This window comes from Anthonomus grandis, chromosome 6 (assembly GCF_022605725.1).
Source record: "Anthonomus grandis grandis chromosome 6, icAntGran1.3, whole genome shotgun sequence".
NCBI lineage: Eukaryota > Metazoa > Arthropoda > Insecta > Coleoptera > Curculionidae > Anthonomus > Anthonomus grandis.
This window is the reverse complement of record NC_065551.1, coordinates 13,195,506-13,222,538: the sequence shown is the minus strand read 5'-3', so window position 1 is coordinate 13,222,538 and position 27,033 is coordinate 13,195,506. Positions and strand designations below refer to the sequence as shown.

The 27,033-nt window shown below is 32.2% G+C and overlaps 2 protein-coding genes across 2 annotated transcripts; one reads left to right on the top strand and one right to left on the bottom strand.

Moving 5' to 3' along the window:
- Window positions 1-1,751: 1,751 nt before the first annotated feature.
- Window positions 1,752-2,800, top strand: LOC126737619 (UPF0193 protein EVG1 homolog). The gene is made up of 4 exons (XM_050442596.1): window positions 1,752-1,947; window positions 2,002-2,207; window positions 2,263-2,413; window positions 2,471-2,800. Exons 1-4 carry the CDS (start codon window positions 1,857-1,859, stop codon window positions 2,614-2,616), a joined length of 594 nt encoding a protein of 197 aa, XP_050298553.1. The 5' UTR covers window positions 1,752-1,856; the 3' UTR covers window positions 2,617-2,800.
- Window positions 2,801-21,858: 19,058 nt separating this feature from the next.
- On the bottom strand, window positions 21,859-22,705 carry LOC126737794 (ragulator complex protein LAMTOR2 homolog). Its single transcript, XM_050442847.1, has 3 exons — window positions 22,513-22,705; window positions 22,352-22,461; window positions 21,859-22,241 (listed from the first exon to the last, which is right to left on the bottom strand). The coding sequence occupies exons 1-3, from the start codon at window positions 22,578-22,580 to the stop codon at window positions 22,042-22,044; spliced, it is 378 nt and encodes a 125-aa protein (XP_050298804.1). The 5' UTR covers window positions 22,581-22,705; the 3' UTR covers window positions 21,859-22,041.
- Window positions 22,706-27,033: the final 4,328 nt, after the last annotated feature.

The window sequence follows — 27,033 nt, the reverse complement described above, 5'->3', positions numbered from 1 at the left end:
TAGCCTTTTTTTCTTTTATTTTTCTTTTTTGTGAACCGGACAAAAACTGCTATTGCTTTTTTAGGGGTGGTTCGGCTTCGGACAGTTCATCGTTCTTGCTAGACATTATTTTCTATCCTAAAAACATTATGACATTAACGATTAACGCATACAAATCATTTAAATAGGCAAATAACACGTAATAGAAAAAAAAATTAAACTTACTGACTTGCTTATGGCACACTGTACAGCAGATACACCGTCACACTTACACTAAACCTTCATAAAAATTATTAACAAAAAAATTTGCAAGGAACACTTATTCAATGCGAACAGAAATAATTCTCAAACGTAGTGCATACGTAAACATACACAAAGTCGCCAGCAAGCGATGGGGATTCCCCGCGATTTGTTTCTCTTCTTATTTTTTAATGGCTTATGCTTTAATGGTTACTCACTAGGGGCAATTTGCCAGTCTATGTGTAAACTTTTTGTTGTTCTATGTTTTTGTGTTTTTAATAGTTTTAATAGGGGCCCATTTAAGGGGGCCTACCCGGTTGCCCGGCGGGCCAGTCCGAATCTGTTAATATATCGAAATTCACAAAAACTTTAATTTTTAGATTCAAGATCAAAGTTACGCCGCCTAGCGGTCATTTTAGAAACTTAAAAATATTTTCCAGGTTTTTCCCTTGGCTGTTTTAGTTATAATTAGTTAGTTAGTTATTAGTTAGTTATAATATTTTTTACCGCAAGCCTTTACGATGAGTACGTTCCGAGATATAGTACCTTGCATTCTTAGTTGGCCACCCTGTACATGAAATATGTCGAGCATATTGTAAAGAATCTAAAAATTGAGTAATACAAGGTGTTGCATTTAAAATAAGAAAGTTGATATTGACCAGTGCACCAATACACCTTGTATAATTTGTTGAAAAAAAAAGGCAAGTAAAATTACTATCGACACGTCTGAGCGTTTTTTTGAAAATACCCTCATTTATTTATTACGCAATTTATTCCATCTGCCTGATATACATTGTATAAGGATCATTGACGAAAAACAAAGAAAAACAAAAAGACACGGTCTCACAACATGTAATAAAACAGGCTACACGTGTTTCGCTCTAGTTAGAGCATCATCAGGCCTTTAGAAGCCATCCACACACTTCACAGTACATAAATAAAAAACAAAGTTTTTTGATTATGACAGTGTTGTTTGTTTTTGACAGTACATAAATAAAAAACTTTGTTTTTGTACTGTGAAGTGTGTGGATGGCTTCTAAAGGCCTGATGATGCTCTCACTAGAGCGAAACACGTATAGCCTGTTTTATTACATGTTGTGAGACCGTGACTTTGTGTTTTTCTTTGTTTGTCAATTTTGTATGTTGGTCTCTTAGAGAATAATGGATGAGATTTTTGGATAAGGAGCAATAGTTTAAAACGACATTTGCCCAATATAAAAAATGTTCTTCTAAAAAGTGATTTTTTTAAAACTATACAGGGAGTTACAAGATAATTTCAAAATTCCCGTCTATTGAAACATCTAATTTCAATAGGTTTCTATAATTTATAATATCTAATATTTAAGCTTATTTCACCTTCAAAGTCTGTTATAGCTTTTACCGATAAAAACCAACCGCTTACAGACCTCATAAAACTTTCGAACACGCACATAAACTTTACATGAACGCTGTAAAATGTGAAATAAAAAGGCCTTTCTAGAATGTTACACATTTTGATTGTTGAGCGGTTGCCCTTAGGAACTACCCCGTGCCCTTCTCGTCGTTTCCTGCGAATAGGTAAAAGAGTCATTCACTGACACTCCCTTCAACCCTTTTTCCTGCTGAAAACTTTTTAGTTTTTTTTAAAGCTTTTAATCATGGAGTGGCCAAGCAAGAATATTCCACAGGGTGGAATTTTACACCCGGCCAAAGCGAGTTACAGCCCGGAAACTCACCAGTTTTTAAAGGGTAAGCTACCGCTACTAAAAGTTTCAAAACCTTAAAATCGGAATCCTTTTATAGTATTAATGGACGAATCAAAACTTTCAATGATGCAAAGAAAGCAGATTAATTACATTCTTAGGAACGGTGAGCCCTTACCAGTTCCAGGCGCAAGACCCAAAAAAAATACTAAAATACCTAAAGTTACCATTCGTCCTGGTTCATCCAGAAGACGTTCCAAAGAGGATATTGTGAATTCTGGAGCTTATGAAAGGGAAACTTATAGGGTTAGTATGGAGAATATAAGAGTTAGTATCTGTGCTTTAATACATATTTTTACAGTCAAATGTTCCACTTATGGATAGAGAGCGAGAAAAAGATAAATTGGCGAATAAAATGGCTTACAATGATGATGTCAAAGTGTCGAAATCGCGGATTCTTAAGAAAGTGGAGAAGGAAGAAGTGGCTTTGGAGCCTAATCGTTTTGATCAGCGTAAGATCATTCGATTCAAATAAGCTTTTATATACATTAATAAATATTATTTTTTAGTTGTTGAAGAAATAAGGGAAAGAGAAGAATGGATAAAAGAAATGGAAAAATTAGGGCAAGCAGACAAATACAGGCTTATCATAGAACAACAGATACAAGATAAAGTGAGGGAGATGCAAAGATTACAAATTTCCCAGGATCTTTAATGCAATATAAATTGAATATATTATTAAATTATGTTGTCCTTCTATTACGAGTACATGCGTATACCAAGCACTTATTAAAAAGACATCAATTGGCGTTTTTATCTATATGCCATCATTTATCATGTCTATTATATAATATTATTTTATTATATGAATATGTACCAATAAATCTAAAAATTCATTATGTAGTGAGATTTCATTCAAGATGATACTGATATTTATTGTAATACCTGTATCTTTGGCGAATATGCAGCAATTTTTTCATAATGAAAATTTTAAGTGCCCCATGTCAAAACTTGAAGAATATTTGCAAACAACAAAATTTCGTCTAGAAAATTATAGAAACTCTATTCTCGTATACAATGCACAAATATTGATAAACGAGGGTCATTATTCATGGTGCCGTCCCCTTAATCAGTTGGTGGTAAAAATGATACTATATAATAATAATTGGAAAAATGACAACAGTTCTTTTATTAATACCAAATACGATCATGCAATAGTTTTTTTGAAAAATTTACAGTCTGCAGCGAAAGTTGTTTCGGAATTACTGGAATGCCCTTTGGTGTGGACCAGCGATATAAAATATCATTTTTTGATCATCAGCGGGAGCACTATTTTATTAACTGACTTGAAAGCTACTATGAAAGAGCTGTGGAATCCTCATAGAGTGCTCAGGTATGTCATTGTATATGAAGATTATTTCAAAAATTTGCAAATAATTGCTTATAATCCATTTGAGAATGGTAAGATTCTTAATTACTCAACTACTTGGCATCATAATACTACTAAATTGTTTCCCAGCGATAAAATTTACAACTTAAACGGCTTTAAAGTTAGAATTTCATTCGAAAACTATTTAGAACCTTATACTGATTTCGATAAAGAGAATTGTAACGTTAATAGCATGGTGTGTTCAAATTTCAGATTCTTTTTTTCGTACATAAATGCAACTTATGAAATCATTCATAGAGAAGCCGGTCTTGAAACTGTCTTCTCAGAGATTAAAAATAAATTAAAATATAAGGAGATTGATTTGACCTTGCTCTCTATGTGGATTTCTACCGAATATAAACATTATGCTTCTTATTCAATAGCTCAATGGGAAATTGTAGTATTGGTTCCTAAGGCCAAACAGATTCCAATGCTACTGAGCATGCTGTTTATTTTTAAATTTTCGGTATGGATCTTCATATTGCTTCTAAGTCTTGTGTTTTTTTGCTTGCGAAAGGCGTTTACTAAGATTGAGGCCCTAATAGGACCGAGATACCTAGATAATGGTTTAAAGTTGCTACTTTTTTGCATTTCCATTCATACTATTGTCTTTCAAAGTGGCTTTCAAGGGGCTATTATCACGGCGCTGACTTCACCAAAATATTACGACGATATTAATACCATAGAAGACTTGGTAAATAGCGGTCTGGAAATTTATGGTGAAGCCGACTGGCAGGAAATGTTAAATAATAAAATATTACCAATAAGGAAAATATCATATGTTGATATTGCCACCCAGTTATATAATTTAAAGGGTAAGCTAGGATCTATTTATTACTTTACAGATATATTGGAACATTTTTTTAGGTACCCAAGCTTATCTGGTAACCGAACAATGGAAGCAAACATTCCTAACAAATAAAACACCATTGGGGGATCCATTCTCAAAATTCTACCATCATGTAAAAGAACCTGTAGGAGTAGGAATGATCACTCATTACTTGCAGAGAAATTCCCCTTTTAAGCCAGTCTTCAATGAATTTCTTTTGCTTCTCAATGATCATGGACTTAACCTGGAGTTTGGGAAGAAAAAGGTGGATCTTAGACAGGAGAAAATATTAAAGAAACTGTCTTTAAGGCACTTGCATGGGGCGTTTTTACCTTTAGCATGTGGCTGGGTACTCTCTACTTTAGTTTTTTTTGGTGAATTATGGTTTCATTCAAATTATAGACGCACATAAGGATCAATCTAGTAATTTCATCTGGCTTTTTTTAAATTTTAAATGGTTTCTAATATATTTGTTTGCATTGCTATTAATAATAATATGAATTTCTTGTTCTGCTATGTAATTAGGTACTATAATATTGGCTTATTAAAAATACATCAATCTGGGTGTTTAGTCATTTGTTTACTTGTTATTCCTTATGGTAATCAAAAATAGCTTTATTGTTACTAACATATTGTTGTTAACCAAGCATCATATAAAACCTTAAAGATAGTTGACAATATAATCTTTTACAAATATATTAATTCTTACATACACAGAACATAGAACACACGCAACACAATTAAAAAAGTAAAAAAAGTAGTATAGAAGTCACATCATGTTATGCAAATCTCCTCACTGTCAAAATGTTGTATTTAAATACTCGTCTAAAGAATAAAATGCTTTTGCAAATAAGAGTTTCTTTATGTTTATCCTGAAATGTTCTTCACAATTTATTAGCCTTATATAAAGGGGTAGATGGTTGAAAAGCCTTCTGCACAATAGAAGACCTAATCTGTTCACTTTTTTATATAGGCAAAGGTAAAGAGAAAGTAGTTGTAATCCGAGGAGGGAGAGAGTGTTTTAAGAATAAAGGTCGACTGGGGGTACAAAAGGGAGCTACACACAAGTAGCGTGTAGCTCTTTTTTGAAAAATAAATAGAGCTAAATAAATACTGTCACACTCGCCAAAACACAATGCTATATCTCAGATGAGACTCAATAAAATCACAATAGACCAGGGCCGAGCCGTGCCGGTGCAAGGGGTGCGCCGCACCCGGGCGGCGCTCATTTGGGGCGGCAAAATATCCGAAAAATAAAATAAAAAAGCGCCAAGTAATGAGAAAAAAAATTATGAATAACAAAAATTTATAAAATTTAAAACTTATAATTAAGGCGCCAACAGAATACAATGTTTACTGAAACCGAGCATTGTTCCCCGAATCGTTGCTATAATAATAATAATCTATATAGATAAATAAATAGGTACCAGGACCAGGTATAAAAAACAATAATAAATAATATGTATTTTGGAGCTGCAGAAATAAGCGGGGGTGTAATGTTTAGAAATTCCCACCCTTTTGTTTTTAATTTATTTTAATTTGCGAGTTTTAAAGCGAGTTGTCGATTAGTGTTTATTTTTAATACATTTTATATAAAAATTGTGTTTGTGTTGTTAACGGTAAGTTTAAAATATTTTAATAATATCTTCCAAATATTTAGAACTTCATGCCTTAAGCAATTTTTCATTGAAAAAAGTAATGTCTGATTTTTGTGCCAATTCTAAAAAAAATATTTGTTAGATTTAGATGGCTGATGGTCGAAAGAGGCTTTCTGGTTCCCAATACCGAAAAGGGAAGCTAGAAAAGGAGGAAGATGACAGGCGGTTAGCAGGTTCGTTAAAAAAGTTTTTTGCGTCATCAACGAACCCACAACCGGCACAACCTCAACCTTCAACAAGCCAAAGGCCGGATGTTTAACCTTTGACGTCAACTGAAGCCGATGCCGATGTAGAACAACCAAATGATGGAGATCAACAACCATCAGGAGATGAACTGAAACAAGATGATCACTCGACGAATACGCCAGCAAATACGCAAACTGAGAACATTGAAGCTATTCAGGTAAATGAAGAACGATTTAAAGATCCAGCACATTGGCCCGAAATATGAACGGGTAATATTAGATTTTTGATTTTAGGAATAGGACCTGTTCAAATTAAAAATATTAATTATCCCATTAATAATTTAAATAGATGTTTTAGCGCTGCTTACTTTGAAAAAAAATTAACTAACAATGAAAAAGTTCCTAGAACCTGGCTTATTTACTCAAAATCTAAAGATTTAGTGTACTGTTTTCCTTGTAAATTATTTAAAGTTTCTGATAATAGTTTTAATGAGGGGAATAGCTATAGTGACTGGCGACATTTATCTCGGACTTTAGAAAGACACGAAACCAGTAAGGGGCATTTCGAAAGTGTTAGAAAATGGCTTGAATTAAAAAAATCAATAGAAAAAGGTTTAACTGTGGACTCTTATCAATCAAAATTTATTTCAAATGAAAAAAAAAGATGGACTTCGATTTTAGAGAGAATAATATCTGTTATCCAGTTTTTAGCTGGACAAAATTTAGCTTTTAGGGGTAATAGTCAAAAACTATTTGATAAGGGTAACGGTAATTTTCTGAAATTAATTGAGACGATTGCAAAATTTGATTCTGTAATGGCCGAACATATTGATAGAGTCCAAAAAGATGGGAACAAAATGCCGCATTATTTCGGAGATAAAATACAAAATGAATTGATTTTTTTAATAGGAGAAAAAGTAAAAAAGTGTATTGTTGAATGTTTAAAATTATGCAAATATTTCTCAATCATTCTTGACTGTACTGCCGTCCACAATAAAAAGGCGGTATCTACAGAAAATTCGAAAATCGAGTTTTTGATATCAAAATTTTTCTTGTTACTTAATTCATCTTCTTACAAAGTTATAAGGCCGTATCTAAAATAAAATCTGAATTAATCACTAAAATTGTTTAGCCGTATCTGCAAAATTTACTACGCTTCTTAACGATAACGCAGTATCTGCAACATGCTTAATAATTAGGCGGCAAGTGCTGACTTTTTTTAAGTACGCAGTTGCCGCGTTTTTATTAGGCACACTGTACTTTCCGCGGTTTTACTAAGAATTGTCCGGTCAATATTGTCTTTAAAATCAGTTTTAAAACATAACTAAACTTGCTCGCGTAACACACTCGACAGGTTTGAAACTCGACTCGACTTTTTAGAAAATTGTGTAAATAAATTAGTTAATAATGGCCAATAAAAGGGCGAAACTAATACTAGAGTTTTAAATACAAGTGAAAATAACCAAGTGTATTATACCAGTGACCAATCCTGTAGTACTTCATCGTACATTCGCAGTTAAGTTTTCTTATTTTACAAAACAAAAATGGATATTTTTTGCTGTCGAAGTTATGACTTTAAATTATTAATTATGCTGTGTAAATAAAGTTATCTTTTGTTGCAGAAATAATGATATCGAAACGAATATATTTCCTGATGAAAATAGAAAAACCAGTTCAGGTTATGTATTACATGAAATGCAGCCTATGTCTTTCTTACCGACAAACACAAAACAAGATGAATCTTGTATAATTAGCAACGATAAAGTATCAAATTGGTTAAATCATCTTCCTAATTCTGATAATGAGTTTTTCTATGATGGTAACATATTCAAATGAATTCTTTCACTGAGGATATCACCAAACCAAATCAACTGAGTAATAAAGAAAATTTTAGTAATCAAGGTAAAAATTTTAACTTTATATTATATTACTACACCTAATATGTTGAAAACATCTTGTCGGACTTGCATTGTCTTATTTTTTACTTTTCTTATTTCAGTTTACACTTGATAACGGTTGGAGATACTTACCAACCGAAACGTCGTGTTACAATAAATAAATAAGACAATGCAAGTCCGACAAGATGTTTTCACTGTACCATTGTCTACCACCTTCAAAAACCTAATATGTTCTTGTATTTTTTTTTAATTATTAGATAATATGGAAGATATAAATAGCAATTCAGGCAATGTACGACACCATACGTCACCTATACAATTACCAATCATTGAACATTTCGAACCTAACAAGTCTTCATTACCAATAAATTTAAAGCCAGACTTTGTAAAACTGGATAGACCTTATATAATTAGCCACCATGCAGTAACCAATTGGGTAATTGCTGAGAATAATTATATGTTAGTACTAGCTGAATGCCCGTGGCGTTGCTCGCGTGAAAATAAAAGAAAAGTCGAAGAAGGCCTCCAATAATAGTAAATGCAACCCACAATACACAAAAATAAAATCCGAAGCCTCGCCTCATTGATAGTACATGCAACCCACAATCGCCACGCCGTTTTTCTTGAGGTCAAGGAGCGCGATTAATATAATATAATTATTATAAAACCAAGGCACAAATAATCTTAAAAATGATTCATTAGATGCAGAGCGATCGCATGGACCCGCCTTTTTGTTATGTCTACCAAAATATAAATAATACAGAGGCACCTTTTTAATCGTATTTAATAATCAGTTTTATGCCGCTATGCGATTTTTATCATATCGCTAATACCCCTTATCGGTGGAATTTCAAAAAGTTCGTTCGTATCCGGGGCCTACATTATAAAAAAGCATTGTTGCAGTTAATTTTTTTTTTCTTAAGTTGATGCCTGCAACTCGTTGGTGCGGGCAGTCTCCGTTAAAACTCCGAAGCCACGCCCCCTTAGTTCTCGAGTTCACGGGTAACAATTTTCCCATTTTTTACCCCTTATCGGTGGAATTTCGAAAAATCCGTTCTTATCCGGTGCCTACATTATAAAAGGAACCCGTTGGCAAAATTTCACGTTTCTAGCTATTGTAGCTTGGGCTCTGCGATGATGAGTCAGTCAGTCAGGACAAACTCTTTTATATATATAGATGGAGCTAGAGTTTCAAATTCCCACTTCTGAAAAAAACATTACCAGCATTGAAGGAAGGTATATCTGCCATGTTTTATATTATTTCTAAAATACTCATTTTTTTGTTTCTTTTTTAGAATGTTTTGAAATAGAGAATATTAAAGCATCTTCCCAGGAAGTAACAGAATCGACAAATTCTGTGACCCAATCGCCTAATAATAATCAAGAGGTTTGCTACATTGATGAAGGTGTGTAAAATTATTTCTCTTCTTTGCTCTACCCTTTTATTACATATTTAAATATTTATATATTGTTCAATTTGTCAATAAAAATCTTGAATGCGAACATGACAATGATACGAATAGAGAAGATATTCCTCTAAATCGTCTATCTTCTAGGGTTCAGTTTAAAGATTCAAATCAAAAAGGTACCTAGTTAAACATTTAATTTTTAAGTACATTTTAAAACTGATTAATAATATTTATTTTTAGAAACGGCTTTCTTTTTGTAAAAGAAGGAAATTTGATACCGATCTCAAGACTCGAAAATTGTTAGCAGCAAAAAAACGTGCTGAAAATCATGCAGTCACGCAGCCTGGCTGCAAAAATTGCAAGAAAAAATGTTCGTCGCTTATTTCAAATGAAATAAGAAAATCAATAAATAGTCAATTTTGGCAATTGTCTAAAAATGAGCAAAATGAGCATTTATATTCAACACATGTTCAAGATTAGGAGTAAAACGAAGAACAAGTGATAAATTTATCAAGCAAAATACGTTTATGTATTTGTTAAAAAATGGCATAGGAAAAGCGAAAGCGGTGCCTGTATGCAATGATCGGGTCTTGCATAATGTATTATCAAAAACACCAAAATGTCGAATGACACCTTTGCCACATGGAAATTCAGGCAAGGCTTCTCAATGAAAAATTGATGATAGTGCTATTAACGAACATATTGAGTCTTTTCATCCAGAAGTATCACATTATCGTAGAGAGCACGCTCCAAAGGTTCGATACTTAAGCAGCGACTTAACAGTGACACTAATGTACAATGATTTTAAAGAAAAATTTCCTGGAACTAGAATATCATATGAAACATACCGAAAAAAAATAAAAGCAAAACACATTTCTTTCATCAAACTAGGGCACGAAGAATGCGATTTATGTGAACATTTTAAGCTACATGGGCATGACAAAGATAACTTGGAAGACTCGTGCGAATCTTGTCAACTTTGGAAAAAGCATATAAATCGCGCTAGTGAATCACGAAAATTATACAGAGAACACAGTGAGCAGATGTTTGATAGTAATACAACATGTGTCTCTGCAGATTTACAAAAAATTGTTATGCTACCAAAAATGGATACGTTCAAGACTGCGATTTTCTTGAAACGTCTAATAGCCGATAATGAAACATTTGTTCCCTTTCGAAAAATAAGTAAAACCAATAAACCATTTGCTATTGTATGGCATGAAGCCGTAAGTAAGCGATCTAAAGAAGATTTAATAAGTACGTGTTATTCATTTTTTAAGTTTCATAGAGACACTGAAAATATTATTATTATAATGATTTTATTAGTTCAGTGGCATCTGCATGTAGGGGCAACGTCGAAGTAAAAGAAATGAACCATACGGATTTTTTTCATTGGGATAATTTCACGTCGCAACAAAAACTAAAGAAACTTGGTGAAAATAGGCCTTATTTGTCAGACATAGTACAGGTTGTTGCCGAGCGAGGAAAATTTGTCCTGGGGTATCGAAATAGATTTAATGAGCCCCTTATAAAAACTTTAGATTTTCTTATGCCAAAGGCAATGAAAATAAAGCAACTGTTAGGCCTCACGGCTTCCCTGTGGAGAAAAGGGATATAATATTAAAGGAATTGGGAAATGTAATGCCAGAAAACTGTTCTGGTCTAATTCACCAGGAGTAAGTGAAGAGTATTCGGACACTGACGAACTTTAAAATATGTGTAGACTTATTGCACTTACTGCAATAATTTTTATTTTTTTAGAAGTTTTTTTGTTTTGTTTGATATAATTATTTTTTTGTTTGGTAGAATTTTTTTTGTTTTGTGTGATGTTTGTTATTTAATATGTAATAAATAAATTAATTACAAAAGTTTTGTTTCCTTAAATTTTTAGAATCTGCTTATAATATAATAGGTATTATTATTGATAAATCACTATTGTGCAGATACGGCAATAATACTGGATATTACATAATACACAATATTACCTAATCAAAAGGCGGTAAATGAAATTTCAGCTTTAAAAGAATAAATATTGCCAAATTTGCTTTTCTAATAAATTTAGGTTTAGTTTTTAGTCACTGTTTTAATTTTTTTTTTAATATTCTAAAAAAATTGCACAAAAGACTTTAAAGCTCGTTTTCTCAGTTTTACTCTTGACGCAGATACCGCTTTTTAATTGTGGACGGCAGTGTACACCTGACGTTAGTTACCAAGAACAAATTACCATTATTGTTAGATTCGTTTTTATTGATGATTGTTCTAAAAGTATAGAAATTCGAGAACATTTTTTAGGATTTTGTAAAGTTACAAACACTACTGGTCAGGGGTTAACAGATTTTTTATTAAATTATTTAAAAGAACTGGATATTGATATTGCCGATATGAGAGGTCAGGGCTATGACAACGGAGCAAACATGAAAGGCAAGCACAATGGCCTACAAAAAAAATTAAATATTAATCCTAGAGCCTTTTTTGTACCCTGTGCCACCCATAGTTTAAATTTAGTAGTTAATGATGCAGCAAAAAGCTCTCTAGAAGTAACTAATTTTTTTAGCATTATTCAGGAAATATATGTCTCGGCCTTTTTTTCGGCCTCAACTTATAGATGGAATGCTCTCTTAAAAGAGCTGCCCAGGCTAACACTAAAGCCCTTATCGGATACCTGCTGGGAAAGCCGTATTGAGGCAATAAAATCTCTTAGATTTGAGTTAGAAAAAGTGTATGATGCTCTGTTTACGCTTTTTAATGATGAAAGCAGAGATAATGAAACAAAGAATATTGCAATGTCCCTAATAAATAAAATAAAATCATTTAAATTTATTTGTTCGTTAGTTATTTGACATTTTGGCAAAAATTAATATAGTAAACAAAACACTGCAAAAGTCTAATGTTATTTTACCAGAAGCTGTACAGATGCTAAAAGAAATCAAATTATTATTGACACAAATGAGATCGGAAAACGGGTAAAAAAATTAAGTTAATGATGGTTTCTTCGAGACGAAACGTCGTACGAAAAATCTTGCAATGTTATTTTTTAGAGTTTAAAAAGTGGCCATGAGTAAGTGTCTTTTGTTTTTCCATATCTCTTTAAATAACGACAGAAAAAAATAAAAACGAAATCGGCAAATTTCGGGTTTTCTCGAATATCTCCAGAACTACTCAAAATTTTAAAACTTTCTAAACGGCGTATTGTTCTCTATATTAGGCTCTAAAATGCGCAACTTTTCTCTAATTTAATCAACCTCGTATCTCCTATAGCTGCCGAGATCCCCATGACATAGACATCCTTATCTTGGACACACTGTATAAATGCGGGTACGAAGCTTATCGGAAAATACTATTTAGTGAAAATATCAGGTTCACTAAACTTGGAAACGAAGAGTGCGAGCACTGTAAAATAATGATCTACATCCCCATAAGCGTGAATACCTTGATCCAGAATGTGACACATGTAAAAAATGGTCAGACCATATTATAAACCGTGCAAAAACAGCGCAACATTTATATCAGAAAAATGCAGCTATTGACTATGATTCAAAAACTATCTGCGTTTTAGCAGATTTGGGAAAAATAATAATGCTGCCCAGAATGGAGAACTTCAAAAAAGTTTTGCTTACACAGACTTGTTTTGTACAACGAAACATTTGTATCCCTTGGGACAAAAAATAAAAAGATTTTACCGGTTGCAGTTATTTGGCACGACGCCATTGGTTAAGGAAAAGAGGAACTGATCTTTTTCAGTTCATGCTTCATAATCATGACGCCGAGAATTTTATTTTGGCTGGACAATTGTTCAACACAAAATAAAAACTGGGCCTTTATGACGTTTCTCGTTTATAATGTCAATTCTTTGAAGATAGCTGCCGAGACACTCTTAGTAAAGTGTCAAAAACAGAGGCAAGATTTTAATGACTTTGTTCAAGCAATACGAAAGTCGAACAAAAAAAGGGTTACAACAAAAGTTATGCATATTGAAGATTTATATGATTTTCAAGATGTCTCTTCATCCTACAAAAGAAACACTATCGAGAAGAAAAAAATGCTTTTGTCCAATATTAATCAAGTTAAGGTCTCTCGAGGTTCTTTCAATTTGGAAATTAAGTCAGACCCTTAGAACATTGAAAGGCCTTTCAATGTTCTAAGACATAGACATGTCAGACCTTAATTATAGTGTATTCAAGACACTTAATTTTTTACGAGGGGACATATGTAAGAAGGACATTCCAGGTTCCTTTTTCGGGGTTTTTTTCTTTGTATTGGGTAGTCTTTTTTTCTTCAATTTACTACATTAATAATATATGTTTTTTTTTTTTCGTTGTCTGATAAGTATATTGTATTGTGTACTTAAATATTTAATTAAGATTTATGTATCGTATAATTTACTATAAATTTTTTTTGGGTTCTTCACTTAACACCACCATGAGCCGTATTTTTTTTACTGTTAAATTTAACTGTTACTATTACCTGTCTTGTGATAACTTATAAACTAAAGGGAAATTATAGTTAAAGAGCATACTTGCAAACTCCTTTTTTTTAAAATTCCTACACTCCCTTATTTGTCCCTCTCTTTTATATAACTTTTCCTTTATTATATATTACATAAATGTTTTCATGTGCGCATCTGAATACTAGATCACTTACAAACAGCTTTGATATTTTTCAGGATCATATAAAAAAGTATAAATATGACGTGATCGGTGTCTCGGAGACTTGGCTTCACTCCCATGTTTCCGATGACACTATTCACTTGGATAGTTACATTCTCGTTCGTCAGGATAGGCTAAGTAGAGGTGGCGGTGTTGCTGTGTATCTCAAAAACACTTTTAACTTTCGTATTATGCATAGAGAATCTGCAGCTTTTCTTAAACAAATTTGGATCGAGCTAAATATAAAACTAAATATCTTGTTGGAAGCATCTATCGACCACCTAGAAGTATTATGCTGCCTATGAGCACATAATACTTCTTGGCGACTTTAACATGAATGTTCTTAATTCAAATGTAAATACTTCATTGTTTGAAATTACTGAAGTTTATGGTTTAAAACAATTCATATCGACAGCCGACAAGAGTGTCTGATACTTCTATGTCCCTGATTGATTTGATTTTTTTCTAATATTGACCTCATAAAGGCTTGTGGTGTTAGGGACGTTAAGGTGTCGGATCACTTGTTAGTTTTTTGTGAAATTAATTTTAATATTTCTGAGCCACAACGCTTTAGTTGTACATATAGAAACCTTCATAATATTGAACATTTACGTTTTCAGTCTGATCTGGAGTTAATACCATGGCATAGTATGTATATCATGCCTGAAATTGACTCTAAGGTTGATTTTTTCACACAGTCGATACTTAATATTCTAGACATACATGCGCCAATTAAGAGGGTTAATAATAAAAAAAACCATATAGCCCCTGGATAACCCCCAACATCAGGTTTATGCAAAAGCTTCGTAATAGGGCTCTAAATAAGTTTAGAGCTAGTAAGGATCGGGAGGACTGGAATACGTATAAACAGTATAGAAATATTACAACGTCTGCGATTCGTGCAGAGAAAAAAGCATATTTAACCTATAAACTTGGCATTTGTAGTAATAGAGAAATTTGGAGTGAGTTGAAAAAAATCAATATTTTTAAAAAATCTAATGTACAGCTTCCTATATCATTACAAGATGTTGAAAAACTTAATGGTTTTTTTACTAATATAAACAATAACAACAATAAGCCTAATACCGATTTTATAAATTTTTTTAAGGGCACAGAATTTTTCCTAATATATACGATTTTATGTTTAATTTAGTAGACCAGGATTTAGTAGAAAAAATTCTTCAAATTATAAAAAGCAAGGCATTTGAATCCGATAATTTAAATATTACTACTGTTACGCTTTGCTGTCCTGTGATTATTAACCCTCTTACCCACATTATAAATTGTTGTCTAGAGAAAAGCTATTTTCCGGATTATTAAAGTGGAAGGAGGCCAATATAATTCCCTTACCTAAAACTAAAAATCCCACGGAATTCAACAATCTTCGTTCTATTTCTATACTTCTTGTTCTTTCGAAAATTTTGGAAAAAATTATGGAGCGCCAAATTCTTGATTATTTAAATAGCAATAAGCTCATCCCAGAATATCAGTCTGGGTTTCGTAAGGGCTATAGCTGTGTCACTGCGTTGTCTCAAGTTACAGACGATATATTTCGGGCTTTGGATAAAGATGAGGCAACTGTTTTAATTCTTAGATTTTACCAAAGCATTTGACATGGTGAATCATGAGATACTCATATCTCTATTACATTATCTAGGATTTTCTCAGTCGGCCTTAACACTTATGTCATCTTTTCTTTCAAACCGCAAACAAAGAGTTCTGCTAAATGGAAAAATATCGGAGGCACTTGATGTTATTTCTGGTGTACCACAAGGTAGTATTTTGGGTCCATTGCTATATACATTATACACATCACAATTAACAAAAAAATTAAATAGATGTAAACATCACTGCTATGCAGATGATACTCAAATTTATTATTCATTTAAACCCAGTTATGCTCCTGAAGCTAACCTTAATGTTAATATAGATCTTAATAATATCTTTGATGAAACTCAAAATCTACTTTTAAAAATTAATCCAGCCAAATCTAAAGCTATTCTTTTTTGTAGTGATGCTCACCGGATTGAAATTTTAAATAACTTTAGACTTGAAATGAATAACGATGTTATACAATTTCAAAATTCAGCCAATAATCTGAGGCTCCTAATAGATCATAAACTAAAATTTAGGGAGCATGTTACACTTAAACTTAAAATTGGATACTCTGCTATAAAAACTATTTACGCGCAGAAGAATTACTTAATTACTAATATTAAAAAAATGCTTTGTGAAGCATTGGTTTTGTCACCTTTCAATTTCTGCGACACTATTTATGGTCCTTGTCTTGACTGCTCAGATGCCTATCGGATACAAAAACCATAGATAAACAGTTTATAGGGGTTAACAAAAACTTCACAAAAACTTCAGAATTCGTGCCTAAGACTTGTATTTGGCGTGAGGAGAGGGGAGCACATTTCTCATAAGCTAAAGGATGCGGGCTGGTTAAATATGTTCAATCGACGAGTATTACATCTTACTTGTTTTTTTTATAAATTATGTTTTTTATTATAAAGTGGAAGTCTCCATCATATTTGCTTAGAAAGATTAGATTCCGAACGGATGTACATAACCTAAATATTAGAAGAAAGAATTTACTTACTATTCCGGCGCACAATAAGGAATTATTTAAAAAGTAATTTTCATACTTGATTGCACACTATATAAATAGGTTTAAAATAAATGATTTTACACTGACAGAAAAAACTTTTAAAGTTAACATTAAGCTGCTTCTCCTTGGTTAATTATGTGTATGAGTGATATTTTTTTTAACGTTTTTGTGTATAATATTGTTCATGATTTTGTTCCTGAAAGGCTTTGAACGTTGCCATAAATCGTTATATAATTTTCCTCATCTTCCCTTCCCCTCATATTTTCTTTCATATCCTGATCCTCTTCCCATACTCCCATTAGGTATGTTCTTTTTTTTCAGTAGAATATTTTTTATTAAAATATTAAATTATTGTTTTTTTTATTATTTTTTTTTGGCCTCAACAAAATTCAGGGAGCTTTTTTGTAAGGGATATCTCTGTAAATCTGCATATTACGGTCTGTTGGTCACCTTGCATTATTAGCTTTTTTATTTTGTTACAAATTCTTCGATTTTTTTTTTGTTATTGGTAAATGATGAAATACTCAATATTTAGTGGAATTTTGTAATATTTGAAATTTTGTAAAAAGTTAATACACCTACCTATTAGTTTTATTCTTTGTGCTTAAATGCTGTCATTTCTTGGTGACTAATAAACGTCTTATTAATATTATTATTATTATTATTATTATTATGTCTCTCGAGAAAAAAAAGACGGTATAATACCAAATTTATTCGGACTCACGGAGAGAAAACAGAAAGGACTTTTGGTTAAACTTGCCAGTTACTACGAACACTCAAATTGTTATAAAAACTTGTAATAGAAAGAAATCTAAATAAAATGTTAGTTTCCTACTGCGTTTTATTTCTATCTATAAATATAAGATTCTGCAATAGAAAAAAGCAGTTAATTTAAAACCAACAGAATAAAGCAGCATATGCCTCTTACTGTTTTTAAGTATCAATAAAATAGTGCCCTAATGAACAGAAAAAAGCAGTGTGTATTTAATAATTCATTTGTAAAGTTTTTATTTTTTGGGCATTGAAACTAAATTCAAAGGCTTTTTCCCAATGTCAAAGCTAGGTTTTATGAGTAATCTCTCTTAGAAAACCCTTGGCGAACGTCTTTGATGGCGATGGCGTTTAAAGCCGATTTCCCACAAATTTTGTGGTTAGTAGTTACTGCCTTTCTCCATAGTTGGGCAGTAAACGTCTCTCAAAAAGCTATGGTGTGCCACAGGGGTCAGTGCTTGTTCCTTTGTTATACTGTATTTATGTACTTAATTTTAAATGCGCCAATTTGAAGGCAAGATATTTCACCTTTGCAGATGGCACTGTTTACTTTACAGTGGAATGGAGTTTATTGATTATTAAAGTAGCTCTTAATAATCAAATAAACGATGACCTAAATAATTATCTTAAATAACTTTTTGCTAATAAATTAAAAATTAGTATTGATAAGACCATGTATATTGTATTTAAACAGAAAAATAAACTTATAAATGACCTTAAGTTAAAAATTAATATAGCGGGTTAGGAAGGGCGGAACGACTTTTCTCCACAAATGAAAATGCCAAACTTTTTGTTAATAAGACAATTAAAAAACAATGTTTACATTATTTTCAAGTCTTCCCGTCCTTTCTAACCCGCTATATGATATATCTTTAGAAAAGGCACCTTTTATAAGATATTTGGGATTGATTGTAGATGAAAGCTTCAACTGGGGACAACACATGACCAGAATCTTGGCAAAAATAGTTTCCATGATTCCTTAAGAGTAGAATCTGATTGACCAAGGAAAGTAAGATTAAAGTTTAGAATGTCTTTTTCCTGACACACTATAGATATCTTTGGGGTATGTGTCATCAAAATAATTTCAGTAATGTTACAAAACAAAATTGTTAAAATATTGTTCAACTATGATTGATTCCAATAGTATTAATACAATTTATTTAGAATTAAATTTACATAAGTTAGAACTTTTGGAAATAGAACAATGTAAAATGATTTATAAGATTCTACATGGTCAGCAAAGAACTAACATAAACATTAGATTTTACTGTGATGTGCATAATTCCAATACAAGGTCTCAAAATAACATTTACCAACTAAGCACTAGGACTAATATAGGCTTAAGAAATCTGATTATAGATGCTATTAAAATCTATAACAATATTAATAATTTACTTAGATTTATAAAGGATATTAATAAGTATAATATTTTTGTTAAAAAATTAAGACTTCAAATCTATTAATTAAGTTGAATAGAAGTCCGTACTTTGTAGGAGAATGTGTATATAAAGATTACAAATGAGGAGCAGAGTTGCAAAACGCAGTTTGTCCAAATTTTCACATTTTGAACTAAAGGTGGCGCAACATTATTTAACCGAATTTCTATTATTTCACATCATTTTGGACGTTCAAATCGAATTTTGTACCATTTAAAATATATTTCGAAAATCCCCTAGACATGCAAAATGCATTTAGTCCATCACCTTTAGACAAACAAAAAGTATTTTGTCCACAAGACAAACAAATCGTGTTTGGTCCAGATGTAAACATGTTTGTTTCACAACCTAATTTCTGTCGATGTGGTTTTAGTTTTTGTACAAATATTTTGTGTTTGTTTCATAATTTTTTCGTGAAGTTTAAATCACAATGGAGTATGGAGCACCGAGCAGGTAGAGGGGCGACTGAGATATCTTCCGCTCTTATCGATTTTTTGAAAAAACTTACATTTCCAGACAATGCGACGAAAATCAATTTTTTTTGCAGATGGGCGTGGAGGACAAAATAAAAATAATCATGTTGTGCATGCTTTAATGTTTTGGCTTCAAACGTTTTCATGTGAGTAGATTAGGAACATAGAAATTATATTATCAATGAGAGGTCACTCTTATCTCCCGCCGATCGTATCTTTGGACGCATTGAAAAAAGCTTAAGGTCTCATAGTATTATAAGAACTCCAGATCAATATTGGGATATCTATACCAAAGTGGGTGGTGTACAAAAACTTGGAACTGACTGGCATTTACTTGATAAAAAAACTTTTGCTGCATCTGAAAAAAGTGACTGGCATTCATTCTTGTCGAAGACTTTTGTTAAAGAAAAAAAGTTCCACCCATAATATTTTGCTGAAAACTGAGTTACTATATTGCAATTCAGATGAGACAAAAAAGTTTTAATCACTCCTAAAACCACGAGCAAGATTCGATCAAATAGAATTACAGGAATTAGGTTTGGGTCATAAAATAAAGGAAAAAAAAGTAGATAGTTTAAAAAAATTATTGGCATCATTATCTAGAGAAAACTGGAATCAGGATCCAGAATTGGAATGGTTAGTTCCAATTTTAGAAGGCCAGTGTGAGGTTGAAACCAATGTTGAAGAAAATGAGGACTGTGATTGTAACGATACGGAAGACGTTAATTTTATTTGAGTTTGTTAAAAAATAAAAATACTGCTTAAAGAAAATGGTTCTTAATTTTTTGGTGGTAATTTTACCCAAAAAGTTTTTCCAAATGACAATCAAAACGCATTTTGTCCACTTTAGACAGGCAAATAGCATTGTGTCCATATGTTTTTCTAAAATACCAAAGTTACTTTTGCTTCTTCTAGTCTGCCATTCTAATATTTACTGATCCTAAATCTTCCTAATTTTTTGGTAAAAGTCCTAACTCGGTAAGTAAGACCGATTCGAAGCACCAGTTTTTGATGTTTCCTGAAAATTTACAATTTTGGACAAACCGCATTTTGCAAGTCTGCTCCTCAAATAGGGGAAGTCTTTATCTCCAAGAAAAATGCATGTAGGTCACTAAGGTAAATGTATTATACATTTCGGCTGTGTAAACAGCCATCATCACATACTAAAATAAAATACAGGTAATTCAAGACAATTTTAAAAAAGCGCTTATTCGCTATAATAATATAGATTTAGAACTTATCAGAACATTACAAAAAACATATACGTTCACCAAATAAAACAAAAATTACCTGTTATCGGGAAAAAAACAACAATAAATAAAAGAATTAAAATTAAAAACAGTACAATAAGGACATCTACGATTTAAAATATAAAATGTATACTTAGGACGATACAGATTTGTACATATTAAAAGAAGGTACTATAAGGAACTATTGTATATTAGCGTTGCGTTAAAGAAAAGATTTTAAATTTTGACTAATACAAATGTTATAAGATGAAAGAGTTAAAAACAATAAAGGTAAAAGTTATTTTCTAGACTAATTGAATCAAAAAAGCGTAAACTGTCAAACTTAGTTTGCTCATAAAATGCATGTGTAGTCTGGGGAGTTTATGGCCCTATTTATTTCAAATGCTTCTAACAAGTCCAATTGTAACCCTTTCTCACAAACATGCAGAACCTCAGTGTTAAGTGACCTACATGCATTTTTCTTGGAGATAAAGACTTCCCCTATTTGTAATCTTTATTAATTAAGTAATATTTAACAAGGTAACTTCTTTTTTTGTGAATTCAATATATTTTCTTATAATTATTTTTTGTCACTTGTCCTGTGTTTCAAGCACTGATTAGAGGTTTCATTATGTTTTGAAAATGAACTCTATACCAATAAATTAAGTATCAAAAATAAAGATGAAAAAAACATACATATGATTTTGAAACTTTAATTGCTCATCAAATGTCAGACCTAAACATTTCCATGTTTCAGAAAGACTTAATGTTTCATTTTGCAAAGTGACAGTTCCCCAGTTTCATTCAAAGGTTAAAATATTAATTTTAGAAATGTCACATTTTAAAATCTAGTTTTATGATGCTTGAAACTTGGAAAATTGATTTATTATTACTTCAACTCCTATTGTAAACAAATTCTATTAAAATCAAACAGACCCAATAACAGTATAGATGAATGTCTTATTTAACCTGACAGGTATTACTGGAAAGAAAAATGTGGATCTAGCAGGAAAAAAAATTGAGAAATTGTCTTTGAAGCATTTACATGCGGCATTTTTACCTTTAGCATGTGGCTTGGCATTTTCTATTATGGTATTTTTGGTGAATTATGGTTTTATTCAAATTATAGACTTACATGAAGATAACTCTAGTGATTTTCCATTAAATGGTATATGATGTATTTTTTCTATGAATAATAATATGGGTTTGTTGCTCTATTAAGTAATTAGGTAATATAATATTAGCCTATTGCCTATTAAAAATACATCAATCTTTGGGGTGTTTATATAGATCCATTTATCATTTGTTTGCTTGTTATTCTTTATGGTTATTAAAAATACATTTATTTGTAATATCAGATTTAAAAATATAGTTTTATGAGGCTTAAAATTATAAGATTTGATTTATTGTTATTTGAACTCCTATTGTAATAATATTCTATTCAAATCAAACAGACTCAATAACAATACAAAAAATATTATAAACATATGTAGAATACAAATTAATAAATTTCTTACTTAACATAAAACATAAATAGTTCTCACTCTCTCCTTAGAAATAAATATGCTAAGAAGTGGCAACTTGTTTGAGCGGTCCTTCTAGGTACGAGGCCAGGGCATATGCTTTTTGCTTTAACATGCCAAAACCCACAGAGTTCTTAGCATAAAGGCATAGTAAAACGTTTGCCACTTGGGTTATAGCAATCCTTCCTTCTTGGAACTCCATTAAAATAATATCAGGCTGGTCTTCTCTTAGAGAATTTTTTCCTGAAAAGAGAATTCTGTATTAACTGTATTTGTTTAAATAAACACTGCCTAATCACTCTTATTAGTTTCTTAAGAAATATGTAGATATTATGTTGCCCAGATATTCTTACCATTTCTTTCATATTTACTCCATATATTGCTAGCTATAGCTGCAGTAACTCTAGCGTTTTTATCCCCATAACCACTGTAAGCTAACAGAAGCCCTTCCTGGTTCACTAGACTGCAAATTAACAATAAAATTAATTGTATGAACATTTAAATGTGTGCTTACAGAGTATTTTCTACACCACCAGTATTTGCTTGGCTCAAGACTTGGGTTAGTACTTTCGGTTTTAACATCTTGCTTTAATGGTCGTTTCTTAAAAATGGAGTTTGTGTCTTTAACAATTTAGTAGCTTTTTTTAAATTTTCTTTTATATAAACATAAGGGTGGAAGCTTTGACATTGACATCTAAATAAACAAATAATTGACATATGTCAAATTAATATTAACCAACATTCACAATATGGTAGTGTATAGAGTTACTTCAACGTAGTGGCACAGCCGATTTTACTAAAGCCGCGAAATAGCAGTTGACAACGTCGCACCACGTGGGAGATTCGGATCCGTTTTGGTGGATTTGTTTACGCTTTGAACGCGTAGCTCTGCCGAGATGGACGTTCAATTTTGATTTTGATTTATTTACAAATTAGAATATTTTATTTATGTGATTGATTTATCGTTTCAAATATGTATAGGCGCCGTTAATAATTACATGAATGCATTATTTAAACGGGAACAAAAACAGATTTAAGGAAGATAGGAATAGGTATTCTTTTTTGGGTTGGTTTTGAGGTTAAATTTCTTTAAAAAAAATAACTAGGTACTATTTTTTCAGTGCTAAATAGTAAATGTATTCTAGAATATCCCCATTAGACCATTTTATTTAAACTAAAATTAATTGGCTTTATACAGGGGTTAAAAGTAAGTAGGTTTTTAACATTGTTGTTTATTAACATTATTGTTTTTAGTATAGAAGGGCAAATTTATAATTTATATATTTTTTTTCTCAATTAGGTACCTACCTACACTAACACAAAAGCAATCCTGTCATCTTTCCTCTCAATCTTTCTCTTTATGTCACATTTTAAAGGGAAAATTAACTTCTGAAAGACCACTAAATAAACATCATATTTAAAATACCAATTTTCAATATTGATGTTAGACCTATTAATAAAGGGAAAGACTAGAATATTTTTATCACTTTTTGATGGCCTATTAGCACATGATATTCCTAAATGTCAAATTTATATAATAATGAAGCACATAAATAACACATAATTCTGATGTCAAAAAATATAGACAGATAAATACTAAACTTACTAGATACCTATAATAAGTTAGGTACTTTTTTAAAAACTTACTTTTTAAACAGAGTTTTAAACCTATACTTATTTATATAGGGTCTACCAATAAGAATTATATAAGTTTGAATTGTTAAAAAATAAAAACGAATTGGTTAATTTCTATGATTGATGTTTCATGTTGTTGTTTATTATGTAACATTATGTTTTAAACAAAATATCATTGAGATGTCCACCTCGGCTACGGCGGCAGACGTTTAAACGATGAACCCAATTTTCAATCACTTTTTCTAACAAGTTGGGCTGAATTTCGCGAATAACCCTAGTTATGTTAACTTTCAACTCATTGATGGTTTGAGGATTATTAGAATACACCTTCGACTTCATATATCCTCAAAGAAAAAAGTCCAGGGGGGTAAGATCACAAGACCTTGGTGGCCAGTTGATATTGCCATGTCGCGAAATTATTCGATCTTCAAAACGCTCTCTTAATAAATTAATTGTGGCTCGGGCGGTGTGTGATGTTGCTCCGTCCTGTTAAAACCAATTCTGTTCGAAGTCTCCACCATCAATTGCAGGCCAAAGAAAGTTTGTTATCATGTCGCGGTAGCGCTCTCCGTTGACTGTCACAGTACGCCCCCCTGCATCCTCAAAAAAGTATGGACCGATAATTCCACCGACATGCCAACCACACAGTCACTTTTAACGGGTGTAATGGCACCTGTACTAATTTCTGGGGATTGTTCTGATACCAGAAGCGGCAATTTTGCGTATTGACAAAGCCACTAAGACAAAAATGGGCTTCATCTGAAAAGATGATTCGTTTCTCAAAATCGGCATTTTGTTCCAACTGTAACAGGGCCCAGTCGGTAAACGTTCTTCGCAAACCATGGTCAGCAGGCTTCAATTCTTGAGTTAGAACCATCTTATATGAATGTAGGCCTAAGTCTTTCTTCAAAATACGCCACAGAGACATTGGTGAAATGCCTAATTGTTGAGAACGGCGCAAAACAGACACATTGTTATTCGCGTCAACACTTTCTCTTGCAGCGGCGATATTTTCAGCGGTCCTTGCACTTTTTTGTCGCGTTGGTGGCTTATTATCCAGAAGAGTGTACTCCCGTTCAAACTTATTAATTGTGCGCCTTATTGCAAGCTCAGAAGGTCGTCCACGATGGCCAAAATCTTCTCTAAGAGCACGATAACAGGCTCTAACCGATTGCGCATTTTCGTAATACCTTTTCACGATAGCTATACGTTGCTCTTGACTTAAACGATTCATGATGAAATGTCAAAGTATACTTAACACAACTGACGCTTTATCCGCGTTTTGACACATACCATTTTGCGTACATGGCCCACTAAACTTCTATTACTTCTATTGGTAGACCCATTATTAATTAAAAGAATTATTTTGTAAATGTTTCTAATTTCCTCTTTGTCTTTTTGATAAATTCTTTTCTACAACAAACTGATTGTTTTTTATTTTTACATGATCATTTAATAAAATATTCGAAAATATAGAACATAGCATTATAAAGAGAGTCATATATTCTCTACCACAAATACATTGAAAAAAAATCTTTAAAAAATAGATGCTGTTTAATGCTTTTATAAGTTAAATTAATTAATATAGATTTCTGATTAGTTAACTGCAGAAAGTCATATTCAGTGGAGGTAACATTGATTGTTTTTTTCTAATATGGCACACATATGAAATAATATACTTTTTTTTCTCTACCTCTGCACGTAGTTAAAGTAATAATTTTCAGTAAAATTACCTTTACTTTCAACAACCAAGCCAGTACAAAAATTACAGGCAATTTTTTCTGATATTTTATGCGCAGCATAACCAGATATGTAAATTTCCGCAGACTCATCAATGTCATATTCACACAAATAATCAGTGTCAAGTAAAAATAAAAAATTGTCACAATTCATGTTTTGGGTCACATTTAGGGGTATCTCAGTAGTCCAATCAGTCAGATCTAGGTCAGAGTCATTACAGGAAGTATTAATTTGATTTTTAATATTTGAAATAGGAAAAGTACTTTGAGAGACTCTCCTAAAGATATGTTTGAGTCGAATTTTTTTCTCAGCATTAATAATATCATATAATATGATATTATCATATAATAATATCATAGCTGACATTATAATTGCATCCTCCCAAGAGTCTATAGGGGAGGCTGGCCTAAAATGACATACAAGGGTTAAACAACATAGGTACAAAATCTCCAACTTGGCAACAGTATTTTTCGGAATAACTTTATGTCAACAGTGTCTCGGCATGTCTTTATATTACGCGTATTAAGAATATCGAGATTAGTTTGGCGTTAACGTTCATAGGGCGTGCTTTGTATTTTTTCAAGTCTACAAAATGTTTGTGTTTTAAAACAGAAGATTTAACTAAAGTATTTAAAGTTTAATTTTTTACGCTCTAACCTAATTACAGGTATGTATTAATCTTATTTATTGGTAAAATAACAACATTTTAATATTTTCATTCAATCAACATTTTGATAAATAACATTTTTATAAATAAACATGTGTTTGTGGTGCAAGTTGGGTAAAATGACATAGTATGTCATTTTGTCCTTATTTTTTTACAGTTTCTCAACATGAATTGTTTCTTCTTATTTTTTTAGAATGGTTGGAAATTACTCAAGAAAAACCACGCGTCAGTCTTGGGATCCGTTACAGATGCAAAAAGCTATTGCGGCAGTACAAAATGGAGAAATGGGCTGGCCCAAAGCTTCGAAAACATTTGGTGTACCCCAGGCTACGCTAAGAAGACGAGCACCGGACAAAAATAAAAGAGTCAAAGCTACTGATAAGGGTTTAGGCCGATACGAAACCACGTTTTCCGTAGAGTTGGAGAGGGACCTAGTTCAACATATCAAATTATTGGAATATTGTTTATTTGGTTTATCATGCGATGAAGTTCGTTCCTTGGCGTATCAACTGGCAGAAAGAAATGGAATTGCACACAGGTTCAACTCAACTACTAAAATGGCTGGTTGGGATTGGCTACGTGGATTTACGTCCAGAAACCCCGATGTATCTCTTAGAAAGCCTGAAGCTACTTCGGCCGCTAGAGCACAATCCTTCAATAAACCGCAAATTGCTAATTTTTTTAGAACTTTTCAAGAGACAATTGAAAAAGAGCATATCAACCCCACGCGCATTTGGAATGTAGATGAATCTGGCCTGTCTAGTGTCCAAAAACCTAGCCGAATACTTGCTACCAAAGGTCGAAAACAAGTTGGCTTAATTTCAAGTGCTGAAAGGGGGCAGCATATTACAGCTGTGGTTTGCATGAGCGCAGCAGGAGCCTATATTCCCCCATTATAAATTTTTCCCAGAAAAAACTGGAAAAAGGAACTGACCGACGAGGCTCCCTTAGGTACATTGGGAATAGCTCAGGAGACAGGCTGGATGACGGGCG